Source organism: Sinocyclocheilus rhinocerous, unplaced genomic scaffold (assembly GCF_001515625.1).
Source record: "Sinocyclocheilus rhinocerous isolate Xijiao unplaced genomic scaffold, SAMN03320098_v1.1 scaffold544, whole genome shotgun sequence".
Taxonomy (NCBI): Eukaryota; Metazoa; Chordata; class Actinopteri; order Cypriniformes; family Cyprinidae; genus Sinocyclocheilus; species Sinocyclocheilus rhinocerous.
In genome coordinates, this window is record NW_015658610.1 from 241,012 (window position 1) to 256,005 (window position 14,994).

General features: G+C 38.4%; 1 protein-coding gene across 1 annotated transcript in view; it reads right to left on the reverse strand.

Moving 5' to 3' along the window:
* Positions 1-14,197, reverse strand: part of LOC107722779 (A disintegrin and metalloproteinase with thrombospondin motifs 8-like) — an 18,240-nt gene extending 4,043 nt beyond the window's left edge. Inside the window, exons 1-8 of the mRNA XM_016531249.1 lie at positions 12,914-14,197; positions 8,799-9,038; positions 7,671-7,803; positions 6,768-6,935; positions 4,214-4,512; positions 2,917-3,103; positions 2,579-2,751; positions 1,894-2,069 (exon numbers count right to left, since the gene is read on the reverse strand). Coding sequence (XP_016386735.1) covers positions 1,894-2,069; positions 2,579-2,751; positions 2,917-3,103; positions 4,214-4,512; positions 6,768-6,935; positions 7,671-7,803; positions 8,799-9,038; positions 12,914-13,633 — 2,096 coding nt within the window. The 5' untranslated portion in view covers positions 13,634-14,197. The remainder of the gene's footprint in view (positions 1-1,893; positions 2,070-2,578; positions 2,752-2,916; positions 3,104-4,213; positions 4,513-6,767; positions 6,936-7,670; positions 7,804-8,798; positions 9,039-12,913) is intronic.
* Positions 14,198-14,994: the final 797 nt, after the last annotated feature.

The window sequence follows — 14,994 nt, forward strand, 5'->3', positions numbered from 1 at the left end:
CAGTGGATATTCTCCAAAATGGCACCAGGGTGATGCGGAGGAGACGAATTGTTGAATAAAGTCGTTATTTTTTTTCTTTGGCGCACAAAAAGTATTCTCGTAGCTTTGTATAATTGCGGTTGAACCACTGATGTCACATGGATTATTTTACTGATCTCCTTGCTACGTTTCTGGACTTGGGAACATTTCAGTTGCGTTGCTGTCTATGCAGGGTCAGACAGCTCTCAGATTCCATCACAAATATCTTAATTTGTGTTCCGAAGATGAACGAAGGTCTTACGGGTTTGAAACGACATGAGGGTGACTAATTAATGACATAATTTTCATTTTTGTGTGAACTGACCCTTTAAATGTAAGGGTTCTTTATTAGCATCTATGCTTCCATGAAATACCTTTAACATCCATGGAATCTTTGCATTGCACAAAAGGTTCCATGTAGTGGAAAAAGGTTCTTTAGATTATTAAAATGTTTTTTATTCTGAGGGTGTAGTCACATTTCGCAAATCTGCAAAATTATATGTGCAAAATACAGTCATTCCAATAGTAATCCGTGCGATCAGAAGTTTTGGGTGAGGACGAAAACCTTCCCCATGCAGGTTTTGGTCACATGAATTTTCCGCATTGAATAATAAAAACCTGCTTGTTTAGAAAATGACTTGCGCGTGAGGGGTGCTTTATACATCTCTACACTACAATAGAGGGTATGCATTGATGTCACTTTCGTGACGGAACATGCCCACTCAGTCGGACTGAGAGGTAAAATATTTAGCAACTTGGCTGGCGCTAGTAGAGGAAACTGTGAAAACAGGAGTAAAACAAATTAACAGCTTAAATTAAAGGCAGTTGGACTCAAAGAACCAGCAGCCCATGGATCTGTTTGACAGCAACATAGCTCTACATACACATGATCATCATCATCATGTCACCCAGCCCTAAAATATGTTAAAGGCAGAAATTACATTATGTCTTTCTGTAAAGCTGCTTTGAAACGATGTGTATTGTGAAGTGCTGTATAGCATATTGAGGTGAAATCAAAGTGGCGAGAACACCAATGGATATTCTGGTTGTTTCAATATATTTTGTAGAACCTGCATTTTGTTTTCACTGCATTCAAGCTGAACACTAATGCTGCCACTCAGGTGGGCACAACCCCAGTGAATTCCGCCTACTGTGACATCATGTGCATATCCTCTATCCACCTTTTTCTTCAACGCGGAAGTAAGCCTATGGGTGAGACTTCCGGATCATTAACCGCTATAGGTAAATAACGAGGAGAATAACAACGTGCAGTAAACGGAAAAACTGTTTGCACTACAAACCAGTGTGTTCATAAATAAGATAATGCATTAAAATAATATGATAAGACACACCAATTTTCAATATCAAGCAGCAAAACGAACTGTTTTGTACAGCTAAAAATAGCTGGATGCAGATGAGACCGGAAGCCAGACCCATAGAATTTACAAATGGCCGCGCCCATTTTTACGACAAGAAAAAGGTGGATAATGGACCTTTTTTGTTAGCAAAATTTTGCTGCAATTTCACTACCGTGACCACACCTTAAGTCAAAAATGGTTCTTTTAAGAACTGTTCATTGAAAAATGGTTCTTCTATGGTATCACTGTGAAAACCCCCTTCTGGAGCTTGGAATTTTGAATTCATCGATATTATATTGGATACTTAATTTGAACATGATCATTTATCCTACTTTTACAGTTATACTACCTTAGCTGTCTTTTAAAGCTTACTTAAAGACAATCTATAAAAAACTGAATAATTTAATAACACGGTTTAGTTATATTTAGTATATCAGCAGCTCATTCCTTTCCCAGTTTTTATGTTCCATCATTTTAAATGGTATTAGTAATGCTTATATATACAATATTTACTTACGTAGCTTTGTTTAGTGAGCCACTTATTTTCCTACAGGTGGTACCATCACCTCCGCAGATACCGCACTTATCCAGCTTTTCATTGGAGCCTATCACCTGGTCACAACCGGCTTTGATGCACTGGCCCTGAACACAGATAGATGTGGTGTCTGGCCCACAGGTGGTGCCATCCACAACCTGCACAGCACATATGAAACATCAGCATTAGAATAGACAGACAGCCTAAACCCAAATGAATGTTTAAAGAAATAATGTGCATTTTTATTGCAGTGGCAGCCTAAGTGCTCCAGTGTATTCTGTTCTAACATAATGGCTATTCCACACAAAGCGGAATAGCAAAAACTCTGGGCTAAAGATGATGTCAAAACAACTACATTTCAGCTGTATCTGAAATATCAGTTACAGAGGTGCACTCAAGAGCTTAAGCAAGTAGTTGGACTGTAGGGTTAGGGTGCTCAGGTTTCACATTTTACAACGGAAAATATTTAATGCATGAGAGTTTAGTGGGAGTTTAAAGATATCAATGGGCCTGTGGCAAGAGGGAAGTCTAAGAAAGAGATCATCTGACATCTTAGAAAAGCTTTAGAGCAGGCAGATACATAGAAGAGATTAAAATTTATTTCACATATTGTCATTATTGCTGATCAGATTAGATGAAAAGGAAAACGTTTTCAATGGATGTGCACCTTGGCTTCAAAAACTTTGAATTCATTGCTCCCTTTGGATCGGCAGACGAGTTTGCAGCGGTCTCGTGGAGAGATGCCGGAATATTTGGGGATCCACTGCTTCATGTTTCCTTGAACGTCCAAATAACGGTCACTGTTATACTTTTCACACTGCTCCTCTCTGAAGCTTTTTCCTGTGGATTAAAAATATGGTTACTGGTGCACCACTAAGAATAATGTAGTTATAAACAATGCATGGTCTTTTGACCTCTTGACCTCATTCACTTCCCTCACTCATTCTCTAGCCCTCAATAATGTGACCTATGCCACCCAATGGCGGTTTATTTATAAAATGTTACCATGGTCCTCTGGGCATGTCTGAGTATTGCAGGACTGGTATTTGACCCTCTGTCCCACACAGTATGATCCCCCATTCTGCGGCACTGGAGCAGTGCACTCACGGTGAGAAAACTCCACACCCCCACCACATGTCCGTGAGCACGGCCCCCAAGGGCCCCACTCTCCCCATCCACCATTGACTGACACCTGGAGCACAAATATAGACTGTTAGATATACATTTTACTGTAATATGTAGCACCTAGAATTAAAAAATACAGTAAAAATGCACATTTATAAATATTATTACAATTTAAGGTAACTTTTATCTATTTCAGTATACTTGAAAATGTAATTTATTCCTGTCATGGTAAAGCAGAATTTATTAGCAGCCATTACTCCAATCTTCAGTGTCACATGATCTTCAGAAATTATTCTAATATGCTCGAGAAACATTTCTTATTATTATCATTGTTGAGAACAGCTAATATTTTAGTGGAAACTATGATACTTTTTTTTTTCAGGATTCTTTGATAAATAGAAGGTTCAAAAGAACAGCCTTTATTTGAAATAGAAATATTTTGTGACATTATAAATGTCTTTACTGTCACTTTTGCCTTGCAAAGTGCTCCTAAACATCACTTCCAGTAAGCGTAGTGCTGACGGAATGTGAGCATACCACACTGCAGTTTTGTCAGGGTTTTTTATGAGTTGGCTGAGGGATGCCGTCTAACAGCCAGGCCGTCTAGGATCACAAGCTGGGGGTTTTTAATAAACTACACCAAATATAATCACGCTTATTTTAAAAGGCTTTGCTTAATACATTGCAACTGCATCTTAAATGGAAAGCTCAAAAATAATCAAGCTTTTTAAAGGTTCCCTCTATATAAACTCTCTCTCTCTCTCTCTCTCTGGCATTTAGAAGCTGAATTTAAAGTAGGTAGAGTTTCATTTCTGAAGGTGAAAAAAAAAAGAACAGACTGACTCTAAGCACTCTGAGACTTTTTCAAACATGTAAACACTATATGGTCAAAAGAATGTGTCATCTTTAATATCGAAGGAAGGGAAATACGTAAAAGTTTTGAATAAGCTGAGAAGAGATCATTTAGTCAGGATGCGTACATTTTTACAATTTTTAAAAGGAAGAGTAGGGTGTCGCACAAGAGGCCATAAGCAAGGCGTCACCTACAGTGTCAAATATTTGTTAATAGTGGCGCCCGTAAATCTGAACATGGGTGTTTTACATGCATATGTGCTGACAGGTAAAGTGTGATAAAACCAGATGACGCACATACACACATCCTCCTGGCCATGCATACCTTCTCATCTCCCGCCTCCTCCAGTGCACTCGACAGACACAAACCCTCACGGCATCTCCTGTCCTCTCCACATGAAGTACCGTCGGCCCAGGGAAGGCTTCCATTCCTGGTCGTGCACTGTATCTTTCCTTCTTCTCGACACCACAGCTGTGCACACATCTGATCTTCAGGGGCATTGGGACAGTGGGTGTATTCGTCCCCAAATACCTGCTGGCATTGCCGTTCCAGACCAAACATATGGCCGGGGAGCTCGGTGGGTAAAGGGATGCTCTTCTCGGGTGGATCCAGCAAACAGTCACCTGAGGAATGCACAAGCAGGGTCTTATTTAGCTGTGTTTGTAGAGACTGCTTCAAATTCAATTTAAAGATTGTCTTCCTGTAGCTCAAACAGTAGAGCATGGTGCTAGCAACACCAAGGTTATGGGTTTGATTCCCAGGGAAAGCAATTACTGAAAAAATGTCTACCTTGAATGCAATATAAGTTGCCTTGGATAAAAGCATCTCCCAAATACACAGATATGAATGTAAATTATATTATGCTTATAAGGTGGTTTTGCTGTGTTTTCTTTAAGCCCGTTGCTATTGACCGAGTGTTTACTTCAGCTAAAACAATCTCTTACATACAGCAAGTCTAAAACAGGTGTGCATGTTAGCTTGAGGGGACTATTTTCATTGCAGAGAGATCTCACTGTACCTCATCTCACCCCAATGCATGTAAGAAATAATAGTCTCCCATCTGGAGATTTCCATTATTTAACCTATTATTGTGCAGCCTCAGTTAGCTCGCTCTAGAACAAAAAATGTATTCTGTAACAAAAGAAAGTGTAATTTTACTGTAAGGAATGTCTACTCTGAGTTTTTCCAAATATAGTTGTATCCATATGGATAAAGATATGGAGACAGTATAATGCCTTGAAACAATTACACAGACTTCTTGACTCCCTTTCTGTTTTTCCAAGATTGATACTGTAAAATCGAATTAGGCTTAAAGTATTGAGGACCCCTTAATATCTTAAGTATTAAGAATTTGGAAAGGTTAAATGAATGTTATGAATGCTTAGTAATGAAAGGCTTTTGTTGAAATGGATACAGGCATAACAACAATGGAAAATAACAGCCTCGAAGTCGTATCAGTTCATAGTCTACCTGTGGCAACAGTGCAACCGGTAAAGACGGCATGTGCTTGGCAACGTGCACTGCCTCTGGGAGGGAAAACAGTTGTTAAACCTGGAATGTGTGAGTCACTGAAGATGAGTCAGTGGAAGAGCGGGAACGAGAGTGTGTAGACTGAGATATCGACTGAGATAAATCAACAACTGGAGAAAAAATGTCTACCATATTTCCTGAGCTGTCACTTTTTCTTATCCGAGTTCAACTTTATTGTGAAATCATAGTTAATATTAGGCTTCCTTAATTGACAGTTGACGGATACACCTTCATTATGTCCTTTGGGATATCGTTCACTTAATGAGTTTATAGCACAACTTCACAGCTTCACAGAGAGGAAAATATATATACATACACTACCATTCAAAAGAAAAATATAATTAATACATTTACATTTAATCCATTAATGTAATTAAATTAATTGTTTTAATCTGCAAGGATGTGTTAAATTGATCAAAAGTGACAGTAAAGACATTTATAATGTTACAAAAATGTTTTTTTTACTTTCTATTCATCAATGAATCCTGAAAAAATATTTCATGGTTTCCACAAAAATATTAAGCAGCACAATTGTTTTCAATGTGATGCTGAAGACTGGAGTAATGGCTGCTGAAAATTCAGCTTAGCCAGCACAAGAATCAATTACATTTTAAAATATATTAAAATAGAAAATAGTTCTTTTAAACTGTAATAATATTTTACAATATTACTGTTTTACTAAATTTCTTTATCAAATAAATGCAGCCTTGGTGAGCATAAGAGACATTAGAAATCAGGGGTCTTTCTGATCCCAAATATTTGAACAGTAGTGTATATATTCATACCATACATGAGTAGATAAAGTGAGTGAGAGTGAGCTTACTCTGTAAAGACTGTTAGTTTTGACACTCTCAGCAAAATTACTTACTGAGTGTGGTCCCACCAGCCCATTATTAGTGGTTAGAGAGTAAGTTAAGACAGAAGTGGCATTTAAACAAGAAACTTGCAAAATATTGAAAGAAAGTAAATTCATAAAACACAGGCATCTACATTACAGAGATTTTTAGAGACATTAAGATCAAAATTATACAGTAGATTCTCTGTGACATGTTTCCATTAACTTTTGAATGACAGATTTGCAATTTAAGCCAAATGTCTCAAAACTTCACTGAATGTTATTACGTTTTTTTTTCTCTGGGTCTCTAGGAAATATGCACCAGTATGTTCTAAGGCCAAAACCAAACAAAAACTGAAAACCAAATGTTAACCGAGAGAAAACCAGCTGTTAATAAAAAATACATTTAGAAAGACAGGAGCAAAACAAATGGAACTGCATTTCAGGGAGTTATAACTTTTAAAAAAGGGAAATGATTAAAAAAGCATCCTGACAGACAGAGAAGGATCATACCGTGGCCACTGTCGAAGAACTCTGTGATGTAGAGTGCACTACATGGAGACCAGGGAAGAGTTTTGTTGAGGTGGACAAAGAAAGGAGCCATCATATGATGTCCATTGAGATGCCCGAACAACTTCTCACAGTTTTTAGAATCATCATGTGGCATGCTGAGTACATGGCCTGAAAAAAATTAGAGGAAAACAGAAAGATGTACTGAACCTGTACAGTGTAATAACTTTTCCACATTGCTGTACTCCTCCATATGACAGAGAGATCTATATATTTTTCACTGATTTTTATCACTGCTGCTCACTGTGCTTTTTGCCTTTCCACAGGATGTCACTTACAACCAAACATTCAAACAGGCAACAACACTGCGGCTACTACTGCAACTTGGTGCTTATTCAATGGAGAGTCCATAACTTTACCTGTATTTTGAACACTTGTTTGTGTGTGCATATTCAACATGTTTTTTTTTTTTAACTCACTCAAGAGATTGTGATTATTTAAAAATATATGAAATATAAGAAATTGTCCTGTATACCTTGGACAGACAGACAGCTCAATGATATTGAAATTTTTAATACATCGACTTCTAAAGCCACTCTACAGAATGTAAGTCTATTCGATTATTTACTGGTTTTTGAATTATCTTCATTCTCAAATTTAACACGTGATTCATCATTTTACAATCAAATACTGACATGAAATTAATTGTGATTAAAACGACATATCACACGATGAATTAAAATTTGTAATCAATCAACGGCCCTAGTAGTAACACCAAGTTCTCTGTGTATTTTAGCTGCTGCAAACAGCTGGTTTACATTAATTAATGACTCAGTCTGGAACACATGCTCTTGTCCAGACAGTCTGTAAGTCTGACTTTGAGTCTGGATATGTGTGTGAACATACCGAGTTCATGTGACACAGTGAATGCTGCCTGAAGGCCGTTGTCCTCTATAACTGAGCAGCTTCTTTTGGGGTCACACATAGTGCCAATATCAGCTACACCCAGAGTGTCACAATCCTTATATCCACAAATATCCTGAGGTCAAAGAGAGAGAGAAAAATGGGCATATGAGACAGAAAGATGTGAGATGAAAAAAGAGAAGCGAGAGGAGAGGGGGACACATCTGAGACACTGATATCCAGACATCGCTCCATTAGTTCCAGACAGCCCCTTTTCCCCAAGCAGGCTCTTGCCAGCAAAACATATTTGTCAGTGTTTCCATCGTAAAATGAAGCAAATACATGGCAGACTGCGTACTAGAAAAAAAAAAAAAAACAAGAGGGGGAAAATTAACTGTGAGATAGCTGGACCACACAGCACATGTAGACCAAAGGGCCTGTACAGAGCTTCCCTGTCCAGACAGGGATAACCTTGACTAGGGAAGACGTCTCAGTGGAAGCCATGTGAGACGAACAGAGACACCCAGAACTCCTCCGCTAAATAAAAACCACCTGCTTCTCCATCCAGCCACAGCAGGACTGAGATCTTTGTTCGTTCTGTTGTGTTGCTCTCAGCTGAAAGGCCAGCCAAATTTTTGTTTCTCCTACATCTATTTTATCCAGTACTAGCCCTCTGGTTTTTGGCAGAGCTACAATCTCATGCTTGCTGTCTCTAAGATTGGACAAGGGGTTCCCTGCTGAGCATTGTGATCATGACCCTGTCATTGACTCAATGAAATTATGTCTTGTTTTGGAAAAGTGGTAGCCAAGTGAGTTAATCAAAAGCTGAAGGTAATTACATCTGTAAAATGTGTGTGGACTGGAAATGTTGGGGAGAAATTGTTGCCATCTTTCCTGATGGAAAAATAAATTAAATGACCTACATATTTCTAATATTAAAAGTAAATCTGCTATTAAAAGTCCAGTTGTGCCATCATTTTAAGCCCAAAACACATTTGATCGTTTGAGCATGGGTTACTTACGTACATGGGTCATGAGATAAATTTATTTTTACAGGATGTCAATTAATGTTGTTTTTTCGTTTAAATTGGATTCTGTTGCTCTAAAATGTGTCTGCTTTGTGTTTCTTACCGCTCTAGTGAACAAGATGGCAGTGTCATAGTGTTCAGGATGTCTCTGGCTGCCTGGGTTGAAAATGTGTTGCCACCTGCAGAAGTTGCGCAGGGCAACACCACCATTGCTTGAAAGCTCAGGTCCCACCTCCTCATCCTCCACAACCACCATCTTCACTACTACCAGACTAACAGCATTTTTCAGGCTAGGATGCACATAGACCTGTGCTGCCATGGACATCACTGTCAGAAGGTAGTGCTGTAGAAAGAAAGAGAGAGAATAGAAATTTAGTAATCCAACCAAAATGGTCTGTGGATACATTGCATAAACAAATCTCAAAGATACTAAATATACAGCCCTGGATATACAGTACCAAAAACGTGATGTCTTTTTGGCATTAAAGCTAGATGATTAAAGCAGTCTGATTGGCTGTTTTCAGTTTCATACATTAGGAGATTATGACTTGACAACATTTTAGAAACAGGCCTTATTTTCCATGTTAAATATATTCATTAACTTTATGTCAGTCATCTGAAATAATGAAGCTGCCGCAAATATCATAGTACGACCAGTACAGACAGCTGTTAAGCAAGTATTTTCTTCATTAAACTTCACACTAAATTTTTGGGGGGAGAGAATAAAATGGTGGCCCAAATCTGAAGGCCTGTGGGACCAAAACATGTAAACATTTGTTCTTCTTTCTATCAATTAAATGAGTCACAAACAAACTCCTGGATGTCCTCCTTTTCCAGATGGTCCTTTCGCCCCCCTCTGTATTTTATTTTCTCCCACACTGATTCGAAGACATGTTTCATATTTTGTTACACTCTGTATAACCAACCCCACAGTCAAAGTATTAGTGGTTTGCCTGATTTATGTTACTTTTCATATCTAAACCATAGACCGATCATTAAAGGGATAGTTCACCCAAAAATGAAAATTTGATGTTTATCTGCTTACCCCCAGGGCATCCAAGATGTAGGTGACTTTGTTTCTGCAGTAGAACACAAACGAAGATTTTTAACTCAAACCGTTGCAGTCTGTCAGTCTTATAATGGAGGTGAATGGGAATCACGGCTTTGAGAGTTAAAAAAAACATACACAAACGAAACCAAGTTAAACCCTGCGGCTCGTGATGATACATTGATGTGTAAAGAAATGAAACGATCGGTCTGTGCAAGAAACTGAACAGTATTTATATCGGGTATTCGGTCAGAGGTAAAAAACGATATTTTTACTCTCAAAGCCGTGATTCCCACTCACCTTCATTATAAGACTGACAGACTGCAGCGGTTCGTGTTAAAAATCTTCGTTTGTGTTCTACCAAAGAAACAAAGTCACCTACATCTTGGATGCCCTGGGGGTAAGCAGATAAACATCAAATTTAAATTTTTGGGTGAACGATCCCTTTAAGAGCTAATTCGTTTTAGCCTTTATTAAAAACCTTTCTATGATACTTCAATTGACTTGTGAATACAGCTGCAGTTTTACATGGGAATAAAGACTGACTGGAATGAAAATGTGTCCCTGAATGACAGTTTTGTCCTGAAATCCTTGATAATGTGAAACAGCACATATGACAGCTGTTTTGTGCAATCATATTTAGTTAACAGCACATTAGTTAAATGGATAAACACATATTCCGTACTTTCAATGTTTACTTTAGTACATATCTTAAGAGTTAGCAGTGTTAACATAATGTGTTTTGTTTCATATAGTACATGCATTTCTGACAAACCAGTTATTATGCATATTTCTATTTACACCAAGCTTCACATTTCTCCAAGCAATGTGCAGACTAAAACCGGACTATAAACTGTAGGTGGAATGGAGTGACAGATTTTGCTCAAAGCGTTCTGTAACTTACGGAGCCCTGAAAGGGACCTTTGCAAAAATAACTTTTTTGACTTTCGCATACGCATGAGAAACTATTGGGTGCTCACAAGAAACTTTTCACGTGTGCACATGTTACAATGTTTAATGTACAATGTTTATTTAAACTATAACCTATTTCCTTTGTGCGTCATTGCAATTTTACTGCGACGAAAATGTGAGTATGGATGCACATGAATTAATAAAGACCTATTTGCTCAAATTTTGGCTTTCTTTAAGGCATTATAGCCTACATCAAATATCATGGCCAGTGTACAGTGGAGATCAAAAAAAAACAACAACTATATTTTCCTGATCTTAACAGGAGTAGAAATACAGTTTTGTAAGCATATTTCATAAATTAATTGTATTCTGAAGCACAGTATAAAAATTAAATGAGATATTTGAAAAGGAGGTGTTATTGGTGTTAATCTGGCACCTGGTGCTAATTTCCTTATTTATAACAAACCCTGTTTAACTGGCAGCATTCCTCCAATTTTCACTGAGATTGCAGGATGGCGGGCTGCTCTAAGGTGACTGAAACCCTGCAACAGGAGGTTGTCCAGATGAAGGCCAAAGGGATGACCATTTCAGTCATTGCAAGAGAAGTTGGTCATTCTAAATCTGTACATGGTCGTCCACGTAAGACAAATGCACAAGAAGACAGGATCATGCAGAGACTCAAGGGGGGATAGGTTCAACACTGCAGCTGGAATTGCTTGCCAGTTCAGTGTTGAACAGGGTAAGGATCTGTCTCGGCACATTTAAGAGAAGTCAGATAAATGCTTCAATAAGCTTCAATAAATGACAAACGAATAAGGAGCTGGACTCAGCCTCATACTCCACGAACTGCTCTAACGAAATCCAAAATTAAAGCTCAATACACACAGCCGTATTGCGCCATCAAGCCATTTCATAGCAAGCTTTTCCTGCCATCACAGAGGATGTGTTAAAGCGGACATAAGGCCGTGATATTATAAGTATACTGGACCCTTGAACTTGGCTTTATGGACCTGCCTTGTTGGCAAATGCACACAACATTGCGCCATTAGCACATTTCAAGGCGCGGTTTCTCGGCCGTCTCAGGATGCTTTAAAGCGGACATAAGGCCGTGATATTAGAGGTATCTACTGCCCGAAAAGCCCATTTTTGCATCGCTACTCTCTTTTTCTTCAAAATACCTTTTCAGTAAAATTACAGTGATGCACAAAGGAAATTGGTTATAGTTTACATAGTTACACCGGACATTGTAACGCGTACGCACGCGAAAGCCTGGGTATTTTTTTTTTTTTTTTTGCAAAGGTCCCTTTAGGGACTCCAGTAACTCCAATCTTCAACTCCACCTGAGCTTTCTATCTCCGTGAGAGAAACCCCACTGCAAGCAACCGAGGAGAGAAAGAAAACCTTTCGTGAAAGAAAACATGCCAAAACTTTCAAAAAGCCAGATTCGCTCCAAGATCAGTGCTCCCTACAACACTGCAGTATGTTGACCTAAAATGCACTCTGAAGGCTGCTGGTAAATTCAGTTTTACGTGTTAACGCACACTTTCTTTGCGCGTGCTATGTCAGATTGAATGTCACCTTGAAAACTTATTGAGGAGACTTGATGGGTCTCTGTGAAACGAATGTGTATTTAGGTACCTTATTAAAGGTGGGTGTAGCAAATAAGCTACAGTTAAAACGTTTGTAAAAATGTCTACAAACGTTCCATACATATTGCAGTCACAGTTGTCCGTATTGCTAAGGACAACAACTGGGGCATGACTGAACGATATTAGCTTGTAAAATAAATTAATAAATCAATAAAATAAAATAAAAAAGGAAAATTATATATTCAAATATTGCTATTCATATAAAGTGGTTTCACCAGTTTTTTTTTTTTTAAATAGTCTTCTTAGTTCTTATTTAACTTTTACTTAGCTTATTTAATATAAGTTAATTATGTCCAGTTTAGTTTCTTTGTAGTCCTTTGTTCTGTGTTTTTTTTGTCTATGTAGCACCTTGGTCCTGGAGAAACGCTGTCTCGTTTCACTGTATACTAACTGTATAGAGCTGGAATGACAATAAAGCTACTCTGACTCTGACTCTGGTCTGCTGAAGCCCCTCGGATGAGTGGTGAAACGTCTTAAGTAAATGAATAGCCAGGTCGATCTGAATTGTACATTATGTTTCAGAGCAAATCTAATATTAACAATTGCTCATGCCATTCAAAATAAAACGACTAGAAAATTTGTGACTTCTTTAAAGGCAGCTTGACTCACCTTTATCTCGTCTCCATAGAAACGTGTCATAGAAGCGTCGGCGACTACCAGGGTCTCGATGTATCTCGCAGCTGACACGAATCTTTTTGCGCGTCTCACTTTGCCGTCTTCGTCTTCACTAGAGTTCAGGTTGCTCCTTTTCACAAAACTGTCAACTCTCTGTTGATCAAAGAGCATATTTGACGCTCTGCGATATTTGGAAAAGGCTCGCCTTTTAACGACGTGCACCTGCAGAAAAGATTTCCCGGTGGTCTTGGCACTTGCTTTAGGCTGAATAAAGTACTCGTCACCTTGCGTTATGAAGGTACCCTGGATGCCGTGACATAAACTGACTGCAACTACCGATTCCTTTTCAGAGTTGACCGTTCCTTTGTAGAAACAGTCTCTGAGGTCCGCACCGCTGTCTCCGTACTGCGTGACATCCCTGAAAACACCTCCGCTCCTGGAGGCGTCCAGAACGGCTGGAAGATTTTTTGCATTTACGCGCTGGACGTTTAATGATGGAGACACGAACTTGCTATCCGGCGTCAGGTCAAGCAGGAAAAGTTGACCAAATGCATTGATCTTAAAACGCTGTTTCTCTTCATTTCTCCAAAAAACACCTTTTCTGAATGTAAGGTTTACTGGCACGGTCTCCTCTTCCTCGTTTAGCTCACCCAGAGCTAACTGAGACATAAGATTTGCTAAGAAAAACATATAACAAACAAGTGTGGATACCATTTTAATAGTGAATTCAAAAAATATCCAAACCTTTATGTTGAAAAATAAGAAAACGGCACTGGAAGCACAGATAATTCTATTTTAAAACAAAGATGCAGATGAACATAATCCACTGAAAACTAAAAGAAAAAATAATATTAATATTGACTTATATAAGAATTCAAATTGAGTCTCGAGAGTTCACAGAAACAGTCTTGTAATAAAATACTCATCATCCGGCTCAGTGTATAAGCGAAGAATGTTCTTGCGCTGGTATTTATACAGTCTTGGGCTTCTCCAGCGTACGCGGTTTATTTTTGATATTCATTCTCTCTCCTCCCCCTCGTGCGCCAAAGCAGAAAAAAATCCTGGTTTGATCCAATAGGGCTTACCGGCACGGCCCCTTTTCACTACTGCGGCTCTTGCTTACAGCTATGATTATAACAGCCGGCTGGAATGCTGTAGGACACTTGAAGTATGTGTTGAGTGTCAACCAGATGCTAGAGAGCGTGTTAGACCAGTGAAAATCTAGGAAGAAACGCAATGTACCCACGAACAAATGGTGTCTTCCTAGATAGCAGCGGACTGTGAAGGTGACATCTGAATAGACACTGACTGGTGGTTAACCATAAATCAAAACAAATGAATTTTTTTTTTTTTAAATTCCCAAATAGCCTATACGTGCAAATCACGTAGTGCACATCAAATTGCAATATTTTATATTATTTCAAATAATTGACGCACAACCCTGAGCTCCTCACTCTCTTTATGGCATTGATTTAGTTAAAGCTTGCACACTTTAAACTCATAAAACCTCTTAAGAACAAATAGAAAGGCACACAATTTAAGAATTAACAGAGCAACATATAATATGTTATTTACAATACACACAGTAAGACTTGCAGGAGGTGTTGACTATCTTAGCGCAGTGCATGCGTAACGCAGCGTTCTACAGAGACGGATATCAGGTTGATTTGAAAACCACCGCTCAGGGGCAGCATTGTATCATTTGCAGTATTAAGTTGGAAACCGGACATTTTTCTGCCAATAAAACAATTTAACAAGAGATCATATGGGATCCTACTGTATAAAAAACACTGTCCAATACTATAAATTTATCAAAAAAAAATTTCGGAAAGACATTATTTTGTTATAGGTCGTAGTTTATTATTTGTATGGCTCTTGATATATAGCAAGCTGTATTGAAATGTTTTCACCACAAGATGTCGCTCTTACACCTGTGCATAATTGAATGGGGCCAATTGAGCAAGGATATCAAATTTACCATTTTTAGATTCAGAAGTCCTTACAGAAGCACAATGAAGAAATTGCTTTTCAGCAGGACGACACCCCCAAAGGTACCCCTTTGTACCTTAGCTATA